Below are 18,074 nucleotides of genomic sequence, written 5' to 3'. Positions count from 1 at the left end.
CGGCCGACATGTGTGAGATCGGCGGGGACCTGCAGTCCCAGCGCGATGTCCACTACGAAGTCAAGGTGCCTGCGCCCTCACAAAGACCAGGCAGGCTGGGCAGGGCTCGGCAGCACACGGCGGATGCTTTGCGTCACTGGGCCACAAATTTGGTTTCGGCAGCACCCTCGACCAAACCTTGCTCAAGGTTCTTGGGTGCAAAGAGCGCGGCCACAAGTCACAGGGCCCGCTCGTCCATGCGACCGGCAAAGGCTGGGCTGAGGGAGGGTGTAGAGGATGTAGAGTGTAGAGCACTGTAGAGCTGTAGAGATGTAGAGCGCTGTAGAGCGCTGTAGAGCTGTAGAGCTCTACATCCGCCGCGTGACGAGGCGGGTGCGTTGTAGAGCGATGTAGAGGCGCTCTACAACGTGAAATCTCTACAACAAACTCTACATCAAAAGCGGCGAACGAGGCACGGTCGCTCTCCGACATGAGGCGCGTTGCACTTGCCAGTGCTGCCCTGGCCTTCTGTCTGCCCGCCCAATGGGTGGCAGGTGCCTCTGCTGCTGTGGCATGCCTCACGGCTGCGACTGGCCGGCGCCTCGGCGCGTCAGCTCGGCTCGGCGTAGCGATAGTGGCCAGCGCAACTCGCCTGGACTCAACGCTCAGCCAGGAGCTCCCGCACGCGCTGGCGCGAGGCATAGCGCATGCAACGCGCAGCATTGCTCGCCTCGCCTCGCGCAAATGCGACCGTCCTTGCAGCCGACAGTCCACCGCCTGCTACAGAAGCACTGCGACGAATGCGGCACCGGCGACGCATGGCAGGCTGGTCATGACGCAGTTATAGGGTGTTGTGTGCCGTCAGAGTGACTCTCTGTGTGTCAGGGATAGTCAGGGCCGTCCATCAGAGCTCCAGTAAGCTCGGAGACACCCCATTAGTGCGACTCGACCTCTTTGAGTCACTGCCTTCCCGGCGGTTTGGCTGTAGAGCCTCTACAACAAACTCTACAACAAAATCGCGCTCTACATCGCTCTACAACGCACCCGCCTCGTCACGCGGCGGATGTAGAGCTCTACAGCTCTACAGCGCTCTACATCTCTACAGCTCTACAGCGCTCTACACTCTACATCCTCTACACCCTCCCTCAGAGGCTGGGTCAAAGAGCACAAAAGGGACAGTACTACGTCTACGACGCGCTCCATGTCAAGAACGGAATCGTCAAAATTTGTCTCGTCGAAAGCCAGGGCGGCAGGATCGCGCCGCCAACCAAGCAAGAGATTTCATCTTCAACTTCGCCAAAGAGGTCGGCAGCCCGAGCGCCGTCGACCGCACCGACTACGCTCTACGGCACAGCCTCCGGCAGCGCCCGGGGCTTCGCCCAGCACCACTCGCAACAGAGCTCTCTCGCGCCGCCGTCTGTGGCGACGCGCAGAACATCAACAACGCTGCTCGCAATGTATGCGTGTCGCGCACGACTCATTCATGACCGGTCTCAATGCCCCACCCCCCTGCGCGCGGGCCTTCTAGGCCCGCGGGTAGTCTCCCCCCATCCCCAGGGCCTCCAGGGCTCGCACCTCAACCTCTCACAGACCAGCGCACAGCGCCTTCTGGTATTTTCTTCTCAACAACAAGGCTGTGAAGTGTTTATCTACATACTGCATCTTTAGTGCACTTTAGCGCGAATTTAGGGGCGCGCTCTAAAGTTCATTCACACGCACTAAATTTAGACCCAAGCGCCCTTCCTCACACAAAACACGCGCGACTGAGAGCTCACATAGGTAGGAAGGGTGAGTGAGTATCACACACACACACACACACACACACACACACACACACACAGGTAGGAAGGGCTAACCTCGGAATGTGCCACCAGAATGGCTGTGAATCCTGCTCGCTCCCAAGCCGGAGTGTGTGGCGCCACTCAGCGTACCTCAGCATGGGCGAGAAGCGCGCGCGGATGGAGCGGCGCGCGGCGCGGCGGAGATTTCTGCGCTACCGGCTGCCGGCGTACCTCCTGCTCCTTGCGGCGGCCTGCTGGGCGGCGTGGCAGCACTACCGCCGCCTCTACCCGCTCGAGCAGGTCTGCCCCGCCGAAGGCGACCGCTTTTACGACCACTGCCAGGAGGGCCGCTTCCACTACCTCGTCGAGCTCGACTTTGAGTGCTTGGGCAAGGATCGCGCCCGAATGATGCTCCAGGCGATCGGCCGCCCCGACCGGCTTGCAATAGGAGACATGTGGCCGGTCGGCCGCGTGCCTGCGTGGCTCACCCTCGCAGACGCCAAGGCCATTCGCGACGGGCCCTGCCTCGAGAGGCTGAGGCTCGACACCGCGTGCTACTACTGCGAGCCGACGCCGAAAGTCTCCGGCGGCGGAAGCGGCCGTGATGCCCAAGGCCGTGATGAGCAGCAGCAAGGCCTTGCGGCCGTGAGCAGCAAGGCCGGGATGAGCTAGTACGGTTTTTAGTAAAAATCGTGTTGCGCTCACGCCCTAGCCAAACACGGCGAAAGGATCGTCTGCCGAGCCCTCCGTGGGAGCACTCGTGGGTTGTCCGGCCCCGACGGCGGCGATAGCGGCGCTGCTCGCAAACGCAATGCCAGTGGCGGCGCCGGCGGGCGGCGAGGAGGCCGAGGCGAGGCGCTCGGCGTGGGTCTGTGCCGCCGCGCCCTTGGCGGTAGCACGGAGCAGCGTCTGTAGCAGCGCGTCGTACAGCCGCACCCGCCCGCCGAGCCGCTGCGCGAGCGTGCCGGGCTCGCTGCCGCAGGCGGAGAGGGTGGCGAGCAAGCCGTCGAGAAGGGGGAGGGCGGGCTTCCCCGGCTCGGGGAGGCGTGGCGCGCGCGCGAGGGGGTTGGTGCTGGCGCAGACGGGCAGGCGCGACCCAGACGAAGTCGCGCCGGCGGCAGACTCGCCGGGCGGCAGTGCGCCGGGTAGCAGTGCTGGCAGGCGGAGGGCGCGCCGCAGCAGCAGCGGGAGCGAGGAGGCGCCGCGCGCGCGGCTCGCCAGGAGAGCTGCGCAGAGCGGGTCGTTTGGCGGCAGCGAGCAGAGCGCGGCCGAGGCGAGAGCGTCCTCGCGCGTCAGGAGCCCCTCGGTGCAGCAGCCAGGAGGAGGAGGAGGAGGCGGAGGAGGCGGAGGAGGCGGAGGGGGCGGGGAGGGGGAGGGGGAGGGGGAGGGGTCCTCGGCGTCGGCCGCGCGGCTCGCCCACTCGAGGAGGGCGGCCTGTTCACAGCCGGAGGTGTGAAAGCGCCGCCGCCGCGGTGTGCGCCCGGCCGAGGCGGGGGCGTGCGTGGGCAGAGTCGAGTGGCGAGGACGGGTCGGGAGGCGCGGTTGTGAACCACATCGTGAGAGCGAACCTGCGGGGGGGGGCACGGAGCGGGATCAGCTGACGCGGCCACGGGGCGAGGAGCGAACGGCGGGCCCGCGCCGCTCGGGCCTCGGCCAGGCCTCGGCCAGGCCTCGGCCAGGCCTCGGCCAGGTCTCGGCCAGGTCTCGGCCAGGTCTCGGCCAGGTCTCGGCCAGGTCTCGTGCATGGCCTCGGCCAGGCCTCGGCCAGGCCTCGTGCATGGCCTCGGCCTTCTCTCGGGCAGATCTCAGGCCGTGGGGCGTCGGGGGGGCGTCGCCTCGCCCCTCGAGTGACTCTCTCGACGGCGTGCAGTGAGGGCGGCCCCGAGGGGAAGGAGACGAGCAGCCCAGCCTCGGGCAGCACAACCTGCACCACGGACGCGGCGTGAAGAGGTTTGCGCAGGGAGGGCAGAGGGCGCAAGGGGCAGCGGCACCGCGTCTGCGTCCGGATCGAAGAAGGTCAGCCGCCCTCCGTCGAAGTCCGCGCCGTGATGTCCGAGGTAGAGGAGGGCGGAGTGCTCGTACTCGGGCACGGACACCTGCGGGGGGGGGGGGAGAGTGGGGGGGAGAGTGGAGACCACCTTGCGGGGAGAGTGGGGGGGAGAGTGGACAGACTTGCGCTCCGGCCAAGCGGCCTGGTCTGAGTGGGGCGCGGCACATACCACCGGCCATTGGGTGCCACAGCTTGGGCTAGTGAGGGTCAGGGTCAGAGGAGTAGGGTCGGGGTTGAGTTAGGGTAGGCTCTGGCACCGGAGTCCTGGGGATAGTCCGGGGTCGGGGTCGGGGTCGGGGTCGGGGTCGGGGTCGGGGTTCGGGCAGCTGGGGTAGGGACGGGGTTCGGGTCAGGGATAGGCTCGGGCACTGCGCGCACCTTGTCGATGTGCGGCCGCCAGTAGCTGAAGTGGTCGCCGCGGCAGAGGCCGACGTCGAAGGCGCCAGCCTCGCTCGCCAGCCGCCCATCCTCCGCCTGCTCACAGCCTCGCCGCCTGACGAGGCGCCGTTCACAGCCTTGCGCAGCCGTCCCGCCCGCCGCCCTCCTCAGCTCCGTCGAGGGGCGGTGTGGGCCTTAGCCGGGTGAGCGTGGCGTCGGAGAGGCGGGTGCGCTCGGGCGGCGTGCCGAAGGCGGTGCACACGCGGCGGCGCGCCCGCTCGACGGCGAGGTACAGCAGCGGCACCTGTTCACAGCCAGGCGGTGTGAAAAGACCGCCCCTCCACAGCTCGGCTGGCGGCGGGGCGGCGGCGGCACCGCGCGGGCGAGGGGCTGCTGGCCGGCGAGGCGGTGTGAGAGGGCGGGCGAGATGCCGAGCGTCGTCTGTCCGCGGCGCGAGAAGGCCCCCGCCATCATCGCCACCCCGCCCGCCACCAGCAGGTTGCACTCACCCGCAGAGAGCAGCGCCGGCGACAGCAGCCGGAGCGAGCCGTCGGGCGCCCGCACGCAGCCGGGCGGGAGGTTGGCAGACGGCGGCGGAGGCACCAGCGGCCGCTCCGGCTTGCCGCCGTGCACGTTCGCCGCGATGAGTGAGGCCTGCACCGAGCTCCCGTCCGAGGCGTCGTCCGCTCCCGGCGGCACATGCCGCTCGCGCTGCCACTCCGGGCCGCGCTCAGCGCCGTCGTTGAGGGAGCGCAGCGTGAGCTGTAGCGCCTCGGCCTCGGCGTCGAGAGCGCCTGCGGCCTGAGCCAGCGCAAACGCTGTCGCGCTCGCCGCGATGAGCGCCTGGTCACGGCAGCCACGGAGCAGCACGTGGCCGCCGGCGACAAGCCACTGAGACAGCGCCGCCTGCAGCGCCGCGGCTGCGTAGCCTGAGCCGGAGAGGGCGACCTCGTCCGCAGCGACGCGGTGCATGTACATTGAGGCACGGAGGCGCTGTAGCGAGGCCAGCGATAAAGAATTTCGCTGAAGAGAAACGCAGTGAGAGAGAGAGAGAGAGAGAGAGAGAGAACGCAGTTTGGGTGCGCACCGTGCCTCTGTGTTCGTGCGTCGCCCATCTCTCCTGGAGTGTACTGCTCTATTTATTTATTTAGAGAAACGCAGCTTGGGCCTTGGGATGTCCGTTTTATTTATTTATTTAGTAAGAGAAACGCGCGCCTGTGGTCACACAGGAGAAAAAATTACGCCCTGCCCGGGAGCGGGGAGGCTGGTGGACGCGACGGCCGCGGGCCGGCGGGCCGGTCGGTCGCTCGTCGGTCGGCGTCGGTCGCGGTCCCTCGTCGCGGGTCGTCGTCGGTGCTCGTGCGGCGCACGAGGGGTGAGGGAGGGTGGGAGTCGTTTGCGACATCAATAATGGTGGCATCACGCGCTCGTCGCACGATATCATCTTACTCAAACAACGACGGCACCCCATCACGACAGTACTCCTCGCTCGCCCTCCCAAAAGCCCCCCGCGCCGGTGCGCTGCTGCTGCGCTCTGCGTTGCCAGCGGGCCGGCCGCACGGAGGGGGGCGCCTGGCGAGCGCGAGAGTCGATCCTCCCCTCAGTCGTAGAGTGGCATCGCGCCCTACAGCTCGTCCTTCTCCTCCTCCTCCTCCTCGGGCGGCTCCTCGTCCTGGCGCGAGAGGAGCGGGCGTGAGCCAGAAGCCGTGAGGGGGGCAGGGCAACGGGCGGGCGGGCGAGGCAGTGCTACGGGCGGCGAGCGGGGGGGGCGCCAGCCGCGCGAGCACCTCGTCAAAATCCTCGCCGTCCTCCTCGCCCCCCTCCGGCTCGTCCGGCTTGTTCTCCTTGTCCCACTTCTCCTTGACCTCCTTCTCCCCCTCCTGCGTCGGCTTCCACAGCTTCTCGCCCTGCGCCTTTGCGTACTCGATGTCGTCCGTCACCAGGATGTTGTCGAAGATAGTGCCGTTGTTGACGATCCAGAGCTCGAAGCCGAGCATCGCGCCCTCGTACGCCGCCAGCTGCACGCCCTCCTCGTAGTCCTTGTTTTTGATCTGCTTTGGCTTCCACTCGCCCTTGTACGCCGGGTTGTCGATCCGCTTGGGCGACCACTCGCCCTTGTAGTCGGGGTTGTCCACCATGGGCGCCTCCCACTCGCCATCGTCCTCGTCGTCCCAGTCGTCGGGCTTGGTCGCGTCCGGGTCCGGGATCTGGGCCGGGATGTCATCGTACCTGCGGCGCGGCGACGGGCGGGGCGGCGTGAGGGGCGAGGGGGGAGGGTGCGTGGAGGAGGGGTGGTGAGGGCGGTGAGGGCGGTGAGGGCGGTGAGCGGTGACGTGCAGGGGGGATGCGGAGAAGGGGGTAGGGGTGTGCCGCACCCCTCCGGCTTCTTGTCCTCGGGGTCGTCCATCATTGTCTCGTCGACCCAGTCGGACGGCTTCTTGTCGTCCGGATCGTCGATCTCCGGCTTGGGGAAGCCCCAGTCCTCGACGATCTTGCCCTTGGCCTTGGACTCGAGGTCGAAGAAGACCTCGTACGTCCCGTCCGGCTTGATGTGCGCCGTGTAGAGGTGGGTGAACTCGTTCTGTGCGGCGGCGGCGGCGGGTGGCGGTGGCGGGTGAGGGCAGGCTCGAGGGGGTAGGGTCCCCAGGGGTAGGGTCCGGAGGCGGCGGCGGAGGCGGGGCGAGGGAGAAGAGCGGGGGGGAGGCGGCAGCGCAGGGACAGGTGGCAGCCGCCGGGGCCTGGGAGGGCGCAGGCGGGAGAGGGGCGGGGGGGGGGGGGGGGGGGGTCACGCCTTGTCCGAGTACTCGAGCGAGATCTTGTCCGTCTTGAGCAGGTTCTCGCCCTTGTGGTTGAAGATGAGGTGGACGTGCGACACGTCGTAGCCGCAGAGGTCGGGGCCGAACATGATCTGGTACTCGTCGTCGCCGTTGAAGCTTTCCGCCTTGGTCCCCGCGGGCAGCAGCTTGATGTAGCCGCCGCCGCAGAAGGCATACTGGTGGTTCTCAATCTTGGCCGAAAACTGAATCACGAGGTCCTTGCCCTTGGACGAGGCGGGCTTGTCGAGGGGCGCGGTGATGGAGTAGAAGCTGCGGAGGGGGCGGGAGGCGGCTCGCGGACGGCGCGCAGGCGGGGGCGAGCGTGGCGAGGGAGACCGCCACGAGACGAGGAGGGCGGGGAGGCGGAGGCGGAGGCGGAGGCGCGCGCACCGCATGTCCTCGGTGATGGTGAGGCCCTTATTCGCCTCCTCGTCGACGAACCACTTGCCCGGCGTGACGTCCCACTTGCCCATCTCCTTGCCCGGCATCGTGCCCACCGTCCACCTGCCGCGGTGAGCCGGTGTGATGCGATGCGATGCGATGCGGCTGGGCGGCGACAAGGCGAGTGCGAAAGGCAAGCAGTGGAGGCGGCCAGTGGGAGCGGGCGGGGAGGCGGTGGGAGGGAGGCGAGAGCGGCGGGGGGGTAATAATCGCGAGGTGAGCAGGCGCGCGCACTTGTCCATGCCCTTGGTAAAGTCGTCCTCGAAGTACACGGTGGACGACGCGCCAGAGAGGCCGATCAGGGAAGCGACAGCGGCGGCCATGTTTGCGGAGGAGTGGAAGGGCTGCGGAGCGGTGAGGGGAGAGCGCGTGACGGTGCGATGGCGGGCGCGGGTGGGTGGCGGAGTATGCGGTGGCGTGATGTGATGTGGGCGCCACGCACGTCTCTCGTCTGGATCGTGTGCGCTGTCAGCAATGACGTGTTTGCTGGCCTGTTCACAGCAATCCACGATTTGCCAGCAATCAGGGCGCGCCTGATCAGCCGCGGTCTCGTCGGCCATGCCTGCCTTGGGCTGTCCGAGGTTTTCCTCTCGCACCCCGTCTGTTTTCGTTTCCTTTTTTCTCTACCACCTCTTTCCTTTCTGTTTTGTTCGGAAAACTCCGTTAAAATCGTCATTTTGGGGCTCTGAGCCTCAGTAACTGAGCTGAGTCTGAGGCTATTTTGGGGCCGAGATCAGCAAAATCGGCAAAATACCGGTATTTTGCGGGTATACTAACTTTTCATGGTACATACCTGGTCCTGGAAAATACCCGGGTAGTTTGCCGATTTCCTCAATTTTGCCTCAGATTTTGCCCCAGACCAGCTCTCAGACTCAGGGAAACTCCGAATGGAGCACCAAACACCCTCTGTTTTCCCTGGAAATTTCCGGAAACGCAAAGTGCTCGGGACCCTCTCTTTTCCTTTTTGAGAGCGCCTTCCTTTTTGTTTGCCCGGAAAACCTCGGACAGGCCAATGCCTGCCAAGCTGCTCTCGACGGCGCGCTGAGGTCTCGGGCTGCGCGCGGTCCGTACAGAGATCTCAGACGGATAGCGCACCACACCCCTCTTCTTAAAATCCCTGTGTGGTGGCGGCGTGCCGTCCTCCCATCCCTCCCTTGGGTTGTCTGTTTCCGTTTCTGAAGATCTGAAGACGCCGGCGTACACCAGCTCGGCCATCAGCTCCGTAAAGAAGAAGTGCAGGTTGCGCGCGTGGTACACGCTGCCGTCCGCAGAGCGGCGAAGAATTTCGCGGCCTTACCATGGGCCTTACAGACGAGAGAGAAGGCTCTCTCTCTCTCTCTCTCCTCTCTCTCTCTCTCTCTCTCTCTCTCTCTCTCTCTCTCTCTCTCTCTCTCTCTCCAGTCTGAGCCCTGGTGTCGAGGTGTCGAGGCCCGGTGTCGAGGGTGTCGAGCTGCTGTCGAGGGATAGAGATGTCGAGGCCTGTCGAGGCCTGTCGAGGCCTGTCGAGGCCTGTCGAGGCTGGGACCAAGCTTGTCCGTGTCGAGGGGTGTCGAGGGGTGTCGAGGGTGTCGAGGGTGTCGAGCAGGTGTCGAGTGTTGTCAAGGGGTTTTGCGTCTAAGGTGTCGAGGTGTCCAAGGTGGCAGGATGTAGTTGCAGCCCATCAACAAAACTTGGGCAGCAGTTGCAAAATCTTCAGCTTTCTTCTGACCAGGATACGTTCAACGCGACGAGCCACCGCTGCGCGTCGGTCGCGACCTACGCGCCGGCGCTCGGCGCACCCAAGTCCAAGCTGGAGTTGATCGTTGCTTCCCTTTCGCGAGGCGGTGCGGACTGCCGGTGCGGAGCGCGGAGCCCTCGGTCTCCCCTCTGCCCGTGCGACTTTCGCTAACTCCCTCGAGTGTAGACCGTCTCTCTTCGGCGCGCTTGAGCACGTTTGGCACCAATGACACCAAGAGGCTTTGATTCTTACGACCCTCAGGCCTCACTCGCCAAGGCAGGTGTGAGAGAGATCAGATCTCTTCTTCAGGTGTGAGAGAGAGCGATTTGTGTGTTCAGGTGTGTGTGTGCACTCTCTGCTAGTACTTGTGTGGTTTGACTCAAACCACTACTGTGTCACTGCGGGGGTGCCTGAGCATGATGTATGTGCGCGTCTGTGCGTGTGTGGGACAGACGTTGTTGTCCGACGCGGGACGAAGACTTGGAGACGTAGTGTGACCAATAAGAGGGCTCCCGCGGCGATCAACACCGCAACTCCTTTTCTAAATTTCACCACTCTTCTTACGCGCGACGACGCTACAGCCTACCAAACCTCCACACACTTCTACTCACCCTCGGACATGCTTGCACCGTCGTCCTGCGCGCCTGATGCGTCGCTGCAGCGCCGCCGTCTCGTCCTCGGGCCGCTCCAGGTCCATGACGACGTTCGTCGAGGCGTGGAAGCGCGTCTCCAGGTCGATGGCCGCCTGCTCGGCCGCGGCGAGCTTGCCCTGGTCGACGCACATGCCGCACACCGCGTGCGCCGGGCAGCCGCACTGGCCGCGTTGTGGGCGCACGGTCTTGGCGACCGCCGGCGCTGCGCGCCGGTCGTGCTGCTCACGCTGCCGGCGGCGCTGGTCGCGCGCCTGCCGATCGCGCGTGTTCGCGGCGGCTGCATCTCCTGCTCGTTTCGCTCGCACCCGAGCGGCGGTCGCCAGGCGCTTCAGGTCGGCGGTGCTGCGCGCGCGGCCGTCGGCTCTGCACAGCCACATGTCCTCCTCCTCGGCAGGCTCGCACGGCTTGCCGTCGAACTGCGGCGGGAACCCGCGACGACGCTTCGCCCAGGCCGGGCACGATGGTGCCGCGACGAGCGGCGTCGAGGCGACGGCCATCGATGGGTCCAGAAGACTTGGAGACACTTCTAAACCAAAAATCGAGCACAAGTGCGTTACATGGGCATGGCCGGCGTTTCTGCACCGAACGATCTTACTTTCGGTCTATCGAAGTGTGGATCGATAAACTTTCTCGGACACGCTGCCACGCTCCCGCCGCCGCCGCGGATGGCTTCAACATCGAGCGGCCCAAGCCCCCGTCCGTGGTGGGAGAGTCACTCGACGATCCTGCCGGGCCGTCGCCGCAGCCGAGCGACGCGTCCGCGCCTGGCCTCGCCACCAGCACCGGTGCAAACTGCCGCCAGTCCAGCCGCCAGTCCGGCGGCGGCGCCCTCGGCCAACATTCGACGGCGGACGATCTGTGAGCTCGACGAGAGGATCGCGAAGCTCGAGTCCGAGCTGGCCGAGCTCGGCTCGGACGGCGCCTCTGGCGGCGACTCGGATGGCGACGGCCGGCTGCCTTCGCCGACGCAGCCGGCGGCTCCGCACCGCAAGCGCGGCCGCTCCGGAGTGAAGGGCGCTGACGACGAGGAGCCGGTGGAGGCTCCCGGCGTCGTCGGCCTGCGCTGCGAGATGTGCGGCGTGAGCGTCACCTCGCAGGCCCTCTCCCCTCCTCCCCTCCCTGGCCCTACCCGGCCCTGCCACGGCTCTCACCCTCCGCCGCCCGCTCTCGTCGACAGGCGCTGCTGCGCGAGCACCTGCAGGGGAAGAAGCACGTGCAGGCGGCGCGGGCGGCGGCGGCGCGGGAGGAGGGCCGCTTCTGCGAGGTTTGCGACATCGCCTTCACCAGCGTGGCTCAGCTGACCGAGCACTGCAAGGGCAGGAAGCACCGCGACGCCGAGGGACGGCAACGAGGCGGCGGCGGGAGAGGTAGAGGCAGAGCTCCTGGCGGGGGCGGGGGGGCGCCGCCGCCGTGGGCGAGGGGGGGGGGGAGGCTAGCCGCGGCGTCGGTGACTTTACACCTCGTGCGCAGACGTTGATCGTGACTGCTTGTGTTGAGTTTGAAATTTACCTTTTCACTACCCTCGCGGCCTGGCGCTTCGCTCGCTCCGCGCGGTTGCGCAGCTGCGAGCTGGATCTGGCTCGTGGGTAGAGCTAGAGAGCGTAGAGGAGGCTCTAGGAGCTCGAGGCTCTAGAGCTCGAGTAACGAGGATGAGCGTACAATTGTTGTAGACGAGCGACCCCTTATCACACAACCATCGAGGAGTGAAATTAGGGGCTGTCTCCTCTGGGGGGAGGCGGGGGCCCCCGGAGGCACCGTGCGCCGCGCAGCAGTGCGGAAACGGGGCTCTGGCTCCGTTAGTCTCCGTTAGCACCGACTTCCCGAATGATCACGGTTGATCAGAGGGCAGATTTGGAGAGATCTCGAGGAGTACATACAGATAGACCCTCCAACCATCAGAAAACTCCGACCTGATTGGTCGTACTGACCGCCGACAGATCACTCCAGACAGCAGACAGGCCGACGTCTGCACACGGCCGGCCGGGCGAGAGGCTTGACATGATCCGACCCTGCGACCCTGACGCTGCTGCTCTAGCTATCAGACATGCGCTGCTGACTGCTGCCACAATGTGCGACCGGTGCTGACCCACTTGGCGGCCTTCCCGGTCAGTGGTGAGGCGCAGTTCAGAGCTGTCGATGGCGCGATGCCGCACTGGTCCCACATTGGTGACACGAGACCACCACGTTTGCCGGTCCAAGGGAGAGGCACTGGCGCTGTCCTGAGAAAGTGCATGGTCCCTCTTGACTGCCCATGCGCGCGAGGCTGTGTAGGCATAGCCTCGAGAGTGCCAGCAGCCAGTCGCCGAGGCAGTTTGTGACGGGCATTGCGTCAGAAGCGTGCACGCGCTGGAAGGACACCTTCCTACTGGCCGTACGATCAGGTCGTCACTGAATGCCGAAGACTAAGGCCACGAGCTATGCAGGTGGTCAATTGTGCAGCAGGGCACGTTCAGCAGCGGCCGACAGGCTGTCGCAAGGCGTGATAGCATGGCCGCAAGGACGGCGAATTCCCATGAAAACGAGTAAAAAATCGCAAAAAAGAAAAAAGTCCCAAAAAATCCCCATCTCCCCCCCGCATGGATACCCTCTAGGGCCCCCGCCTCCCCCCAGAGGCTGTCTCGTCTCACTGGAGACTGAGGCCTGGCCTCGACACCTCGACACCAAACCTCGACACTGACTCGACACCTCGACACCCCACGCCCACACCGTCGTGCGGCTGCGCGTCGAGGCCGCACGCCTCGTGGAGGTGCAAGGGGAGGGCGACTCGCGCGAGAGCCTGTCGGACCTCTCCTCGGGAGTGCTGACTCTCGTCGACCTCGCCGGCTCCGAGGCGGCGACGCTCAACCGGGAGCGCCAGCGCGTGAGCGAGGGAATCGCCATCAACAAGTCGCTGCACTGGCTCAAGGCGGTGGTGCACGCCCTCGCCGCCCACAAGCCGGTGCTGCACTTTCGCAACTCTGCAATCACGCGGCTGCTGCAGCCGTCCCTAGCCGGGCAGGCGGTCGTGGCGGTGCTCGTGACGGTGCCTTTGCAGCCCGGCGACGCCGCGGGGCGCGACGCCCTCGACGCCCTGATGTTTGGCGAGGAGGCGGGCAAGCTGCGCCTGGCGCCGTCCAAGAATAACCACGTGGCGCCGTCGGGCCAGGTGGGCAAGCTGCAGGCGCTGCTGGTGCAGCTGGCGGACGACAAGGCCGCGCTGGCCTCGGACGCCGAGTCCCTGCGCGAGCAGGTGCAGTCGTACCAGGCGTTGGTCGACGACCTCCGCGGCGGGCTGGTCACAGCGGCCTCCCTCCAGGCGGCGGGCGAGCGCCGGGCGGCCGAGCTCGCGACGGCGCTGCGGCGCTCCGCCGTCCTCGAATCGCAGCTCGGCGAGGCACAGGCGGCGCGGGAGGCGGTCGAGGCGGCGTTGCATGCGGTCGAGAGCGAGGCGGGGGCCGTCGCGGCGCGGAACGCGCAGCTCGAGGGCGCCGTCGCCGACGCGATTGACGGCCGGCGCGCGCTCGAGGCCCGGCTTGGCGACGTGCGGGAGGCGCTGGCCGAAGCGCGGGCGCAGGCTGCCGATCGGGAGGCGGCGCTGGCCGGGGAGCGCGAGGCGCAGGCGGCGCTGCGCGCGCAGGTGGAGGCGCTGGAGGCGAGGAGCGCAAAGGTGGAGGCGGCGGCGGAGGCGACGCAGTGGCACGCGGACGAGGTGCGCGAGACGGGGACGGCGGCTGCCCGGACCCTCAGAGTGCTGACCTCGGACTCCCCTCCCCTGCCTCAGCTGGCGCGGAGAAACGCGGCCGCGCAGCGCGCGCTCGAGACGGTGCGGGAGGAGTCGGAGGGGCTCAAGCGCGAGAAGGAGTCGCTAGCGAGCGTCGCGCGGGCCAAGGGAGAGCTGCTCATCCTCAAGTCGAAGCTGTACCGATCGCGCTCCCTCGTGACGCGGCCATGGAGCGCGGGCCCTGCGGGGGGGGGCGGATGTACTGTAGGGCCGGACCCGCGGGTGGAGCATGGAGTGGGAACGCCGGAGTGAGGGCTTGATGCGTTACAAGGGTTAGGTTAGGTAGAAAGAAAGGTGAAGTCTGAAGACAAGGGCACTAAAAGAATTCACCGCCGCTCTGCACCATCTCGACACCGCAAAGGCAACTGCCTTTTGCACATGGCACACGGCGGGTTAGGTTAGGTAGGAAGGTGAAGAAAGTGAGGCTCGGAAGGCGGCCGCAAAAAAAGAAACAAAGAAGCCCCGGACGTCAGCACTCGACAGCACGGCACCACTCCGCGTTTGTCATCGACGTGTGCTTCGCCTTCGCTTCGCCTTCGCATCGCCTTCGCATCGCCTTCGCACCGGACTTCGCACCGGACAGCCACGATGACAAAACGTTCGCGCTCTGAGCCGACTGGCGAGGATCTCCTCGCCACACGGCGGAAGCTCCCAATCTGGTCGGCGCGGCGCGCTCTGCTCCGTGAGGTGGCCGCCGCAGAGACGCTCATCCTCACTGGCGAGACGGGCTCGGGCAAGAGCACGCAGGTTCCGCAGTTCCTGCACGCCGCCGGCTACACCGAGGCCGGCGCAGTGGGCATAACGCAGCCGCGCCGCGTCGCCGCCGTCTCTCTCGCGCGCCGCGTCGCCGCCGAGCAGGCCTGTCCCGTCGGCTCGCTCGTCGGCTACGCCGTCCGCTTCGACGAGAGTTTTGACCGGAGGCCTCCGAAGCGCGGCGGCACAGCCATCAAATTTGTGACCGACGGGATGCTCCTGCGCGAGGCCGCCTCCGACCCGCTGCTCTCCGCCTACTCTGCGCTCATCGTTGACGAGGCGCACGAGCGCTCCCTCGCCTCTGACGTGGTCCTGGCGCTGCTCAAGTCGGCCCAGGCGCGGCGCCGATCGGCCAACGGAGGCGGCGCAGGCCCGCTGAAACTGGTCGTCATGTCGGCGACGCTCGAGGTCGACACCTTTTGCGCCTTCTTTGACGGCGCGCCCGCGGTGCAGGTCCTGGGGCGATCTCACCCGGTCGAGGTGAGCAGCCCCCCGAATGCCGAGCTGAAAGAAAGAGCGTGCCCGGCCGCGATCTGCGATGCCGCTGTGACTTGAGCGTTGCCGCGCCCGTCTGCCTGCCAGGTGCTCCACGCCGCGGAGCCGTGCGAGGACTACCTCGAGGCGGTGGTGACGACGGTGCTGCAGATCCACCAGCTCGAGCCGGCCGGAGACTATTAATTCACTATTAATTAGCTATTGATTAGGTGCTGCAGATCCACCAGCTCGAGCCGGCCGGAGACGTCCTCGTCTTTCTCACTGGCGAGGACGACATCTCCGCCGCCGCCGCCGCCATCGAGGCGCGCGCGCGGCTGCTGCCGGCCACGTCGCCGACGCTGCTCCCGTTGCCGCTCTACGCCGCCCTCTCGCCAGCGGCGCAGATGGAAGCGCTCGCTCCGGCTCCTCCGAACACTCGCAAGGCGCTTGCCAGGGCTCGCTTGCTTCACACGCCGGTCTGCACTCCTCCTCACGCAGCCTCCCGCGACAGGCGGTTCTCGCGACAAACATCGCCGAGACGTCCCTCACCATCGAGGGGGTCGTGTACGTCGTCGACAGCGGCCTCGCAAAGTCAAAGGCAACCGCCACCTCCCCCGCTTCTCCGGCGCTGCACCCGTCCCGGACGCGTCCGAAGCCGTCCCCCGATAGGCGTACCATGCCGCCCGACGGGTCGACTCGCTGCTGCAGCTGCCAATCTCGCGCGCCGCCGCGCTGCAGCGCGCCGGCCGCGCAGGCCGCGTCTCGGCAGGCAAGTGCTTCCGCCTCTACACCGAGCGCACCTTCGAGGCGCGGCCGCCCTCCTGCAACGCCCTCCTGCAACGCCCTCCTGCAACGCCCTCCTGCAACGCCCTCCCCTGCCGCCTTGCGCGCGCCTCCGTGGTGGAAGCCTCGCCCTTCTCCCCCGTCCGCGTCTCTCCCCGTCGCCCTCTCACCCCGTCGCCCTCTCACCCCGCGTCGTGGCTTCAGCCGCGCCGCTCCCTCCTCTCACCGCTGCCTGCTCCCACCGCTTCTCCCTCCCACCGCTCCCTCCCTCCCACCGCTTCCTCCCTCTCGCCACTACTTTGGCCCTCGTGCCGGCAGGACGATCTCGAGGAGGCCACGGCGCCCGAGGTGCTTCGCCGCTCCCTCTCGGCGACGGTGCTCTCCCTCCTCTCGCTCGGCGTCAAGGACGTGCTCTCCTTCGAGTTCCTGACCCCGCCACCCGCCGACGCGCTCGCGGCGGCGCTCGAGGCGTTCGCGACCCCCCCCCCCCCCTCCCCCAGGGCCGCCCGCACAGCCGTCGTCCGACGGTGGCCTCTCCACCGCCCCCTCTCCCCTGTCTTCTTGCCCAGGAGCTCCTCGCACTGCGCGCCCTTGACAACAGCGGCGCGCTCACGGCGGACGGCCGCTTGCTCGCCCGGTTGCCGCTCGAGCCGATCCACGGCCGAGCCTTGCTCGCCGCGCGGGGCGGGCGTGTCCTTGGGCCGATGCTCTCCCTGCTCGGCGTGTTGTGTGCCGACGGCGCGCCTCTCTCGCAAGCCGCCGATCGCCGCCGCGACACACCGCCCGCCCCCGCCAGCCCCCGCCCGCCACCGCATGCCCCCGCCCGCCACCGCATGCCCCCCCCCTGCCGCCGGCGCAGGCGCTCTCTTCCACTCGCCGCACTCGCACCGCGAGGCTGCCGACGAGTCGAGGCTCCGCTTCCGCTCTCCCGGCGGCGACACGCTCACCGCGCTGCACGTGGTGTCAGCGTACGACGCGGCGAGCGGCGGCGGCAAGGCGCGCGGCGAGGGCCGCCGCTGGGCCGAGGCCAACTTCCTCAACTGGCGCACTCTCGAGACGGCGGTGCAGGTGCGCACGCGGGTCGGCTGCATGCTTTGACTGCATCTCAGCTGCACCTCGGCCGCATCTCAGCTGCACCTCCGCCGCATCTCGGCTGCACCTCGCTGCCTCGGCTCCATCGCGGCTCCATCGCGGCTCCATCGCGGCTCCGCAGGTGCGCACGCAGCTCGTCGCCACCGCGCGCAGGCTTGGCCTCGGCGACGGCGACGGGCGCGTGCCCGACGGGGTGGCGAGCGCCGCGCAACCGCTCAGCTCCGAGGAGTCGGTCGAGTTGCGCCGCGCGCTGGCCGCTGCCTTCTTCCTGCAGGCGGCGGTGCGTCGCCCGAGCGGGGACTATGTGACCCTCGTCTCGAGGCAGACGGTCTCAATCCACCCCTCGTCGGCCCTCTTCTCGCGCCGCGCGCCTTGCGTGCTCTATAACGAGCTCGTCTTCACCACGCGGCTCTATATGCGCGACCTCACCACGATCGAGGCCGCTTGGCTCGCGGAGGTGGCGCCGCACTTCTTCAAGAGCGGAGCGGCGGCAGCGGCGACAGGCGCCGCGCCCTCTGCGGGACAGCCGCGAATGCGCATCCACGGGGGCGGCAGCTTCAGGTGACTCACATTATGAATACCTGGAGCTCCCGTGCTCCCCACCCATCTCGATCTGATCTCGATCTGATCTCGATCTCGAGATCGGAAATGTCTCACATCGGTCAGAGAGTGAGGCACGGCCTGCGTAAAAAAGACCCTGAATAAGAGACACACCGCGACTTTGACCGTGTGCCATTTCCGGGGAGACGGGAGTGCGCGCCGTGCCCGTGAGCCCGTGTGGTGCCCGGTAGGAGGGCGGGAGTGTGGACCGTGACCTAAAGCCCTCCACCGATAGAGGTGTCAGGCGGCAGGGCACAGGAGGGCACTACTCGGGAGGGGTGGGGGCTTGGGAGGGCTGGCCAAGCGAGGCGTAGGAGGGCTCGTGAGGGCTTGGGAGAGGTGGAGAGCTCGGAGGGCTCGGAGGGCTCGGAGGGCAGAGAGGCACGAGGGTGGCGCTGGTGGGCTCGGGAGGGCTCGGGAGGGCTCACAAGGGATGGAGTGCCCGGAGGGCTCGGAGGGGCGAGCTAGGGGGCGAGCCGCCAAGCCGGGCTCGGGGGGCTCGGAGGGCTCGCGGAGGGCTCGTAGGGCTCGGCTTGGAGGGCTGGAGGGCTCCATAGGGCTCGGAGGGGTCTGGAGGGCTCGGAAGCTCGAGCCCTCCGAGCCCTCCGAGCCCTTCAAGCCCTCTCGGATGGAGTGCCGGGAGGGGTTGGAGGCGAGCTGCCGTGCTGCCGAGCCGGGGTCGGGGAAATACCGAAAGGGCCGGAGGCGTGGAAGGTCGGCGACACTTGCGCCCATAGGAGCTCGAGTACAGCATTGTAACCCTGGACACGTGGGACGAAACTCCCCCTCGGCAGGCG

At 67.3% G+C, this 18,074-nt stretch overlaps 7 protein-coding genes across 7 annotated transcripts; 4 read left to right on the top strand and 3 right to left on the bottom strand.

The window, feature by feature from the left end:
* Positions 1–469: 469 nt before the first annotated feature.
* EMIHUDRAFT_203216 (hypothetical protein) lies at positions 470–826 on the top strand (the record flags this gene model as incomplete). The annotated part of the gene is made up of 1 exon (XM_005783477.1): positions 470–826. The coding sequence occupies one exon, from the start codon at positions 470–472 to the stop codon at positions 824–826; it is 357 nt and encodes a 118-aa protein (XP_005783534.1).
* A 1,642-nt stretch (positions 827–2,468) lies between these two features.
* EMIHUDRAFT_99332 (hypothetical protein) lies at positions 2,469–5,166 on the bottom strand (the record flags this gene model as incomplete). The annotated part of the gene is made up of 6 exons (XM_005783476.1): positions 2,469–3,194; positions 3,613–3,684; positions 3,752–3,856; positions 4,189–4,284; positions 4,451–4,492; positions 4,564–5,166. 6 exons carry the CDS (start codon positions 5,164–5,166, stop codon positions 2,469–2,471), a joined length of 1,644 nt encoding a protein of 547 aa, XP_005783533.1.
* A 432-nt stretch (positions 5,167–5,598) lies between these two features.
* On the bottom strand, positions 5,599–7,906 carry CRT-1 (calreticulin). The gene is made up of 7 exons (XM_005783475.1): positions 7,888–7,906; positions 7,680–7,789; positions 7,395–7,508; positions 6,980–7,274; positions 6,564–6,769; positions 5,976–6,417; positions 5,599–5,860 (listed from the first exon to the last, which is right to left on the bottom strand). Exons 2-7 carry the CDS (start codon positions 7,766–7,768, stop codon positions 5,813–5,815), a joined length of 1,194 nt encoding a protein of 397 aa, XP_005783532.1. The 5' UTR covers positions 7,769–7,789; positions 7,888–7,906; the 3' UTR covers positions 5,599–5,812.
* Positions 7,907–9,769: 1,863 nt separating this feature from the next.
* Positions 9,770–10,312, bottom strand: EMIHUDRAFT_203211 (hypothetical protein; the record flags this gene model as incomplete). Its single annotated transcript, XM_005783474.1, has 1 exon — positions 9,770–10,312. The coding sequence occupies one exon, from the start codon at positions 10,310–10,312 to the stop codon at positions 9,770–9,772; it is 543 nt and encodes a 180-aa protein (XP_005783531.1).
* Positions 10,313–10,372: 60 nt separating this feature from the next.
* EMIHUDRAFT_203210 (hypothetical protein) lies at positions 10,373–11,311 on the top strand (the record flags this gene model as incomplete). The annotated part of the gene is made up of 5 exons (XM_005783473.1): positions 10,373–10,425; positions 10,690–10,894; positions 10,993–11,028; positions 11,080–11,182; positions 11,286–11,311. The coding sequence occupies 5 exons, from the start codon at positions 10,373–10,375 to the stop codon at positions 11,309–11,311; spliced, it is 423 nt and encodes a 140-aa protein (XP_005783530.1).
* A 755-nt stretch (positions 11,312–12,066) lies between these two features.
* Positions 12,067–13,827, top strand: EMIHUDRAFT_203209 (hypothetical protein; the record flags this gene model as incomplete). Its single annotated transcript, XM_005783472.1, has 3 exons — positions 12,067–12,186; positions 12,544–13,503; positions 13,576–13,827. The coding sequence occupies 3 exons, from the start codon at positions 12,067–12,069 to the stop codon at positions 13,825–13,827; spliced, it is 1,332 nt and encodes a 443-aa protein (XP_005783529.1).
* Positions 13,828–14,163: 336 nt separating this feature from the next.
* Positions 14,164–17,242, top strand: EMIHUDRAFT_309669 (hypothetical protein; the record flags this gene model as incomplete). The annotated part of the gene is made up of 9 exons (XM_005783471.1): positions 14,164–14,808; positions 14,911–14,964; positions 15,033–15,278; positions 15,314–15,373; positions 15,472–15,702; positions 15,904–16,055; positions 16,155–16,312; positions 16,445–16,653; positions 16,799–17,242. The coding sequence occupies 9 exons, from the start codon at positions 14,164–14,166 to the stop codon at positions 17,240–17,242; spliced, it is 2,199 nt and encodes a 732-aa protein (XP_005783528.1).
* Positions 17,243–18,074: the final 832 nt, after the last annotated feature.

The sequence above is a fragment of the Emiliania huxleyi genome (genome assembly GCF_000372725.1).
Source record: "Emiliania huxleyi CCMP1516 chromosome Unknown EMIHUscaffold_18, whole genome shotgun sequence".
NCBI lineage: Eukaryota > Haptophyta > Isochrysidales > Noelaerhabdaceae > Emiliania > Emiliania huxleyi.
This window is presented reverse-complemented; position numbering and strand designations above follow the sequence as displayed.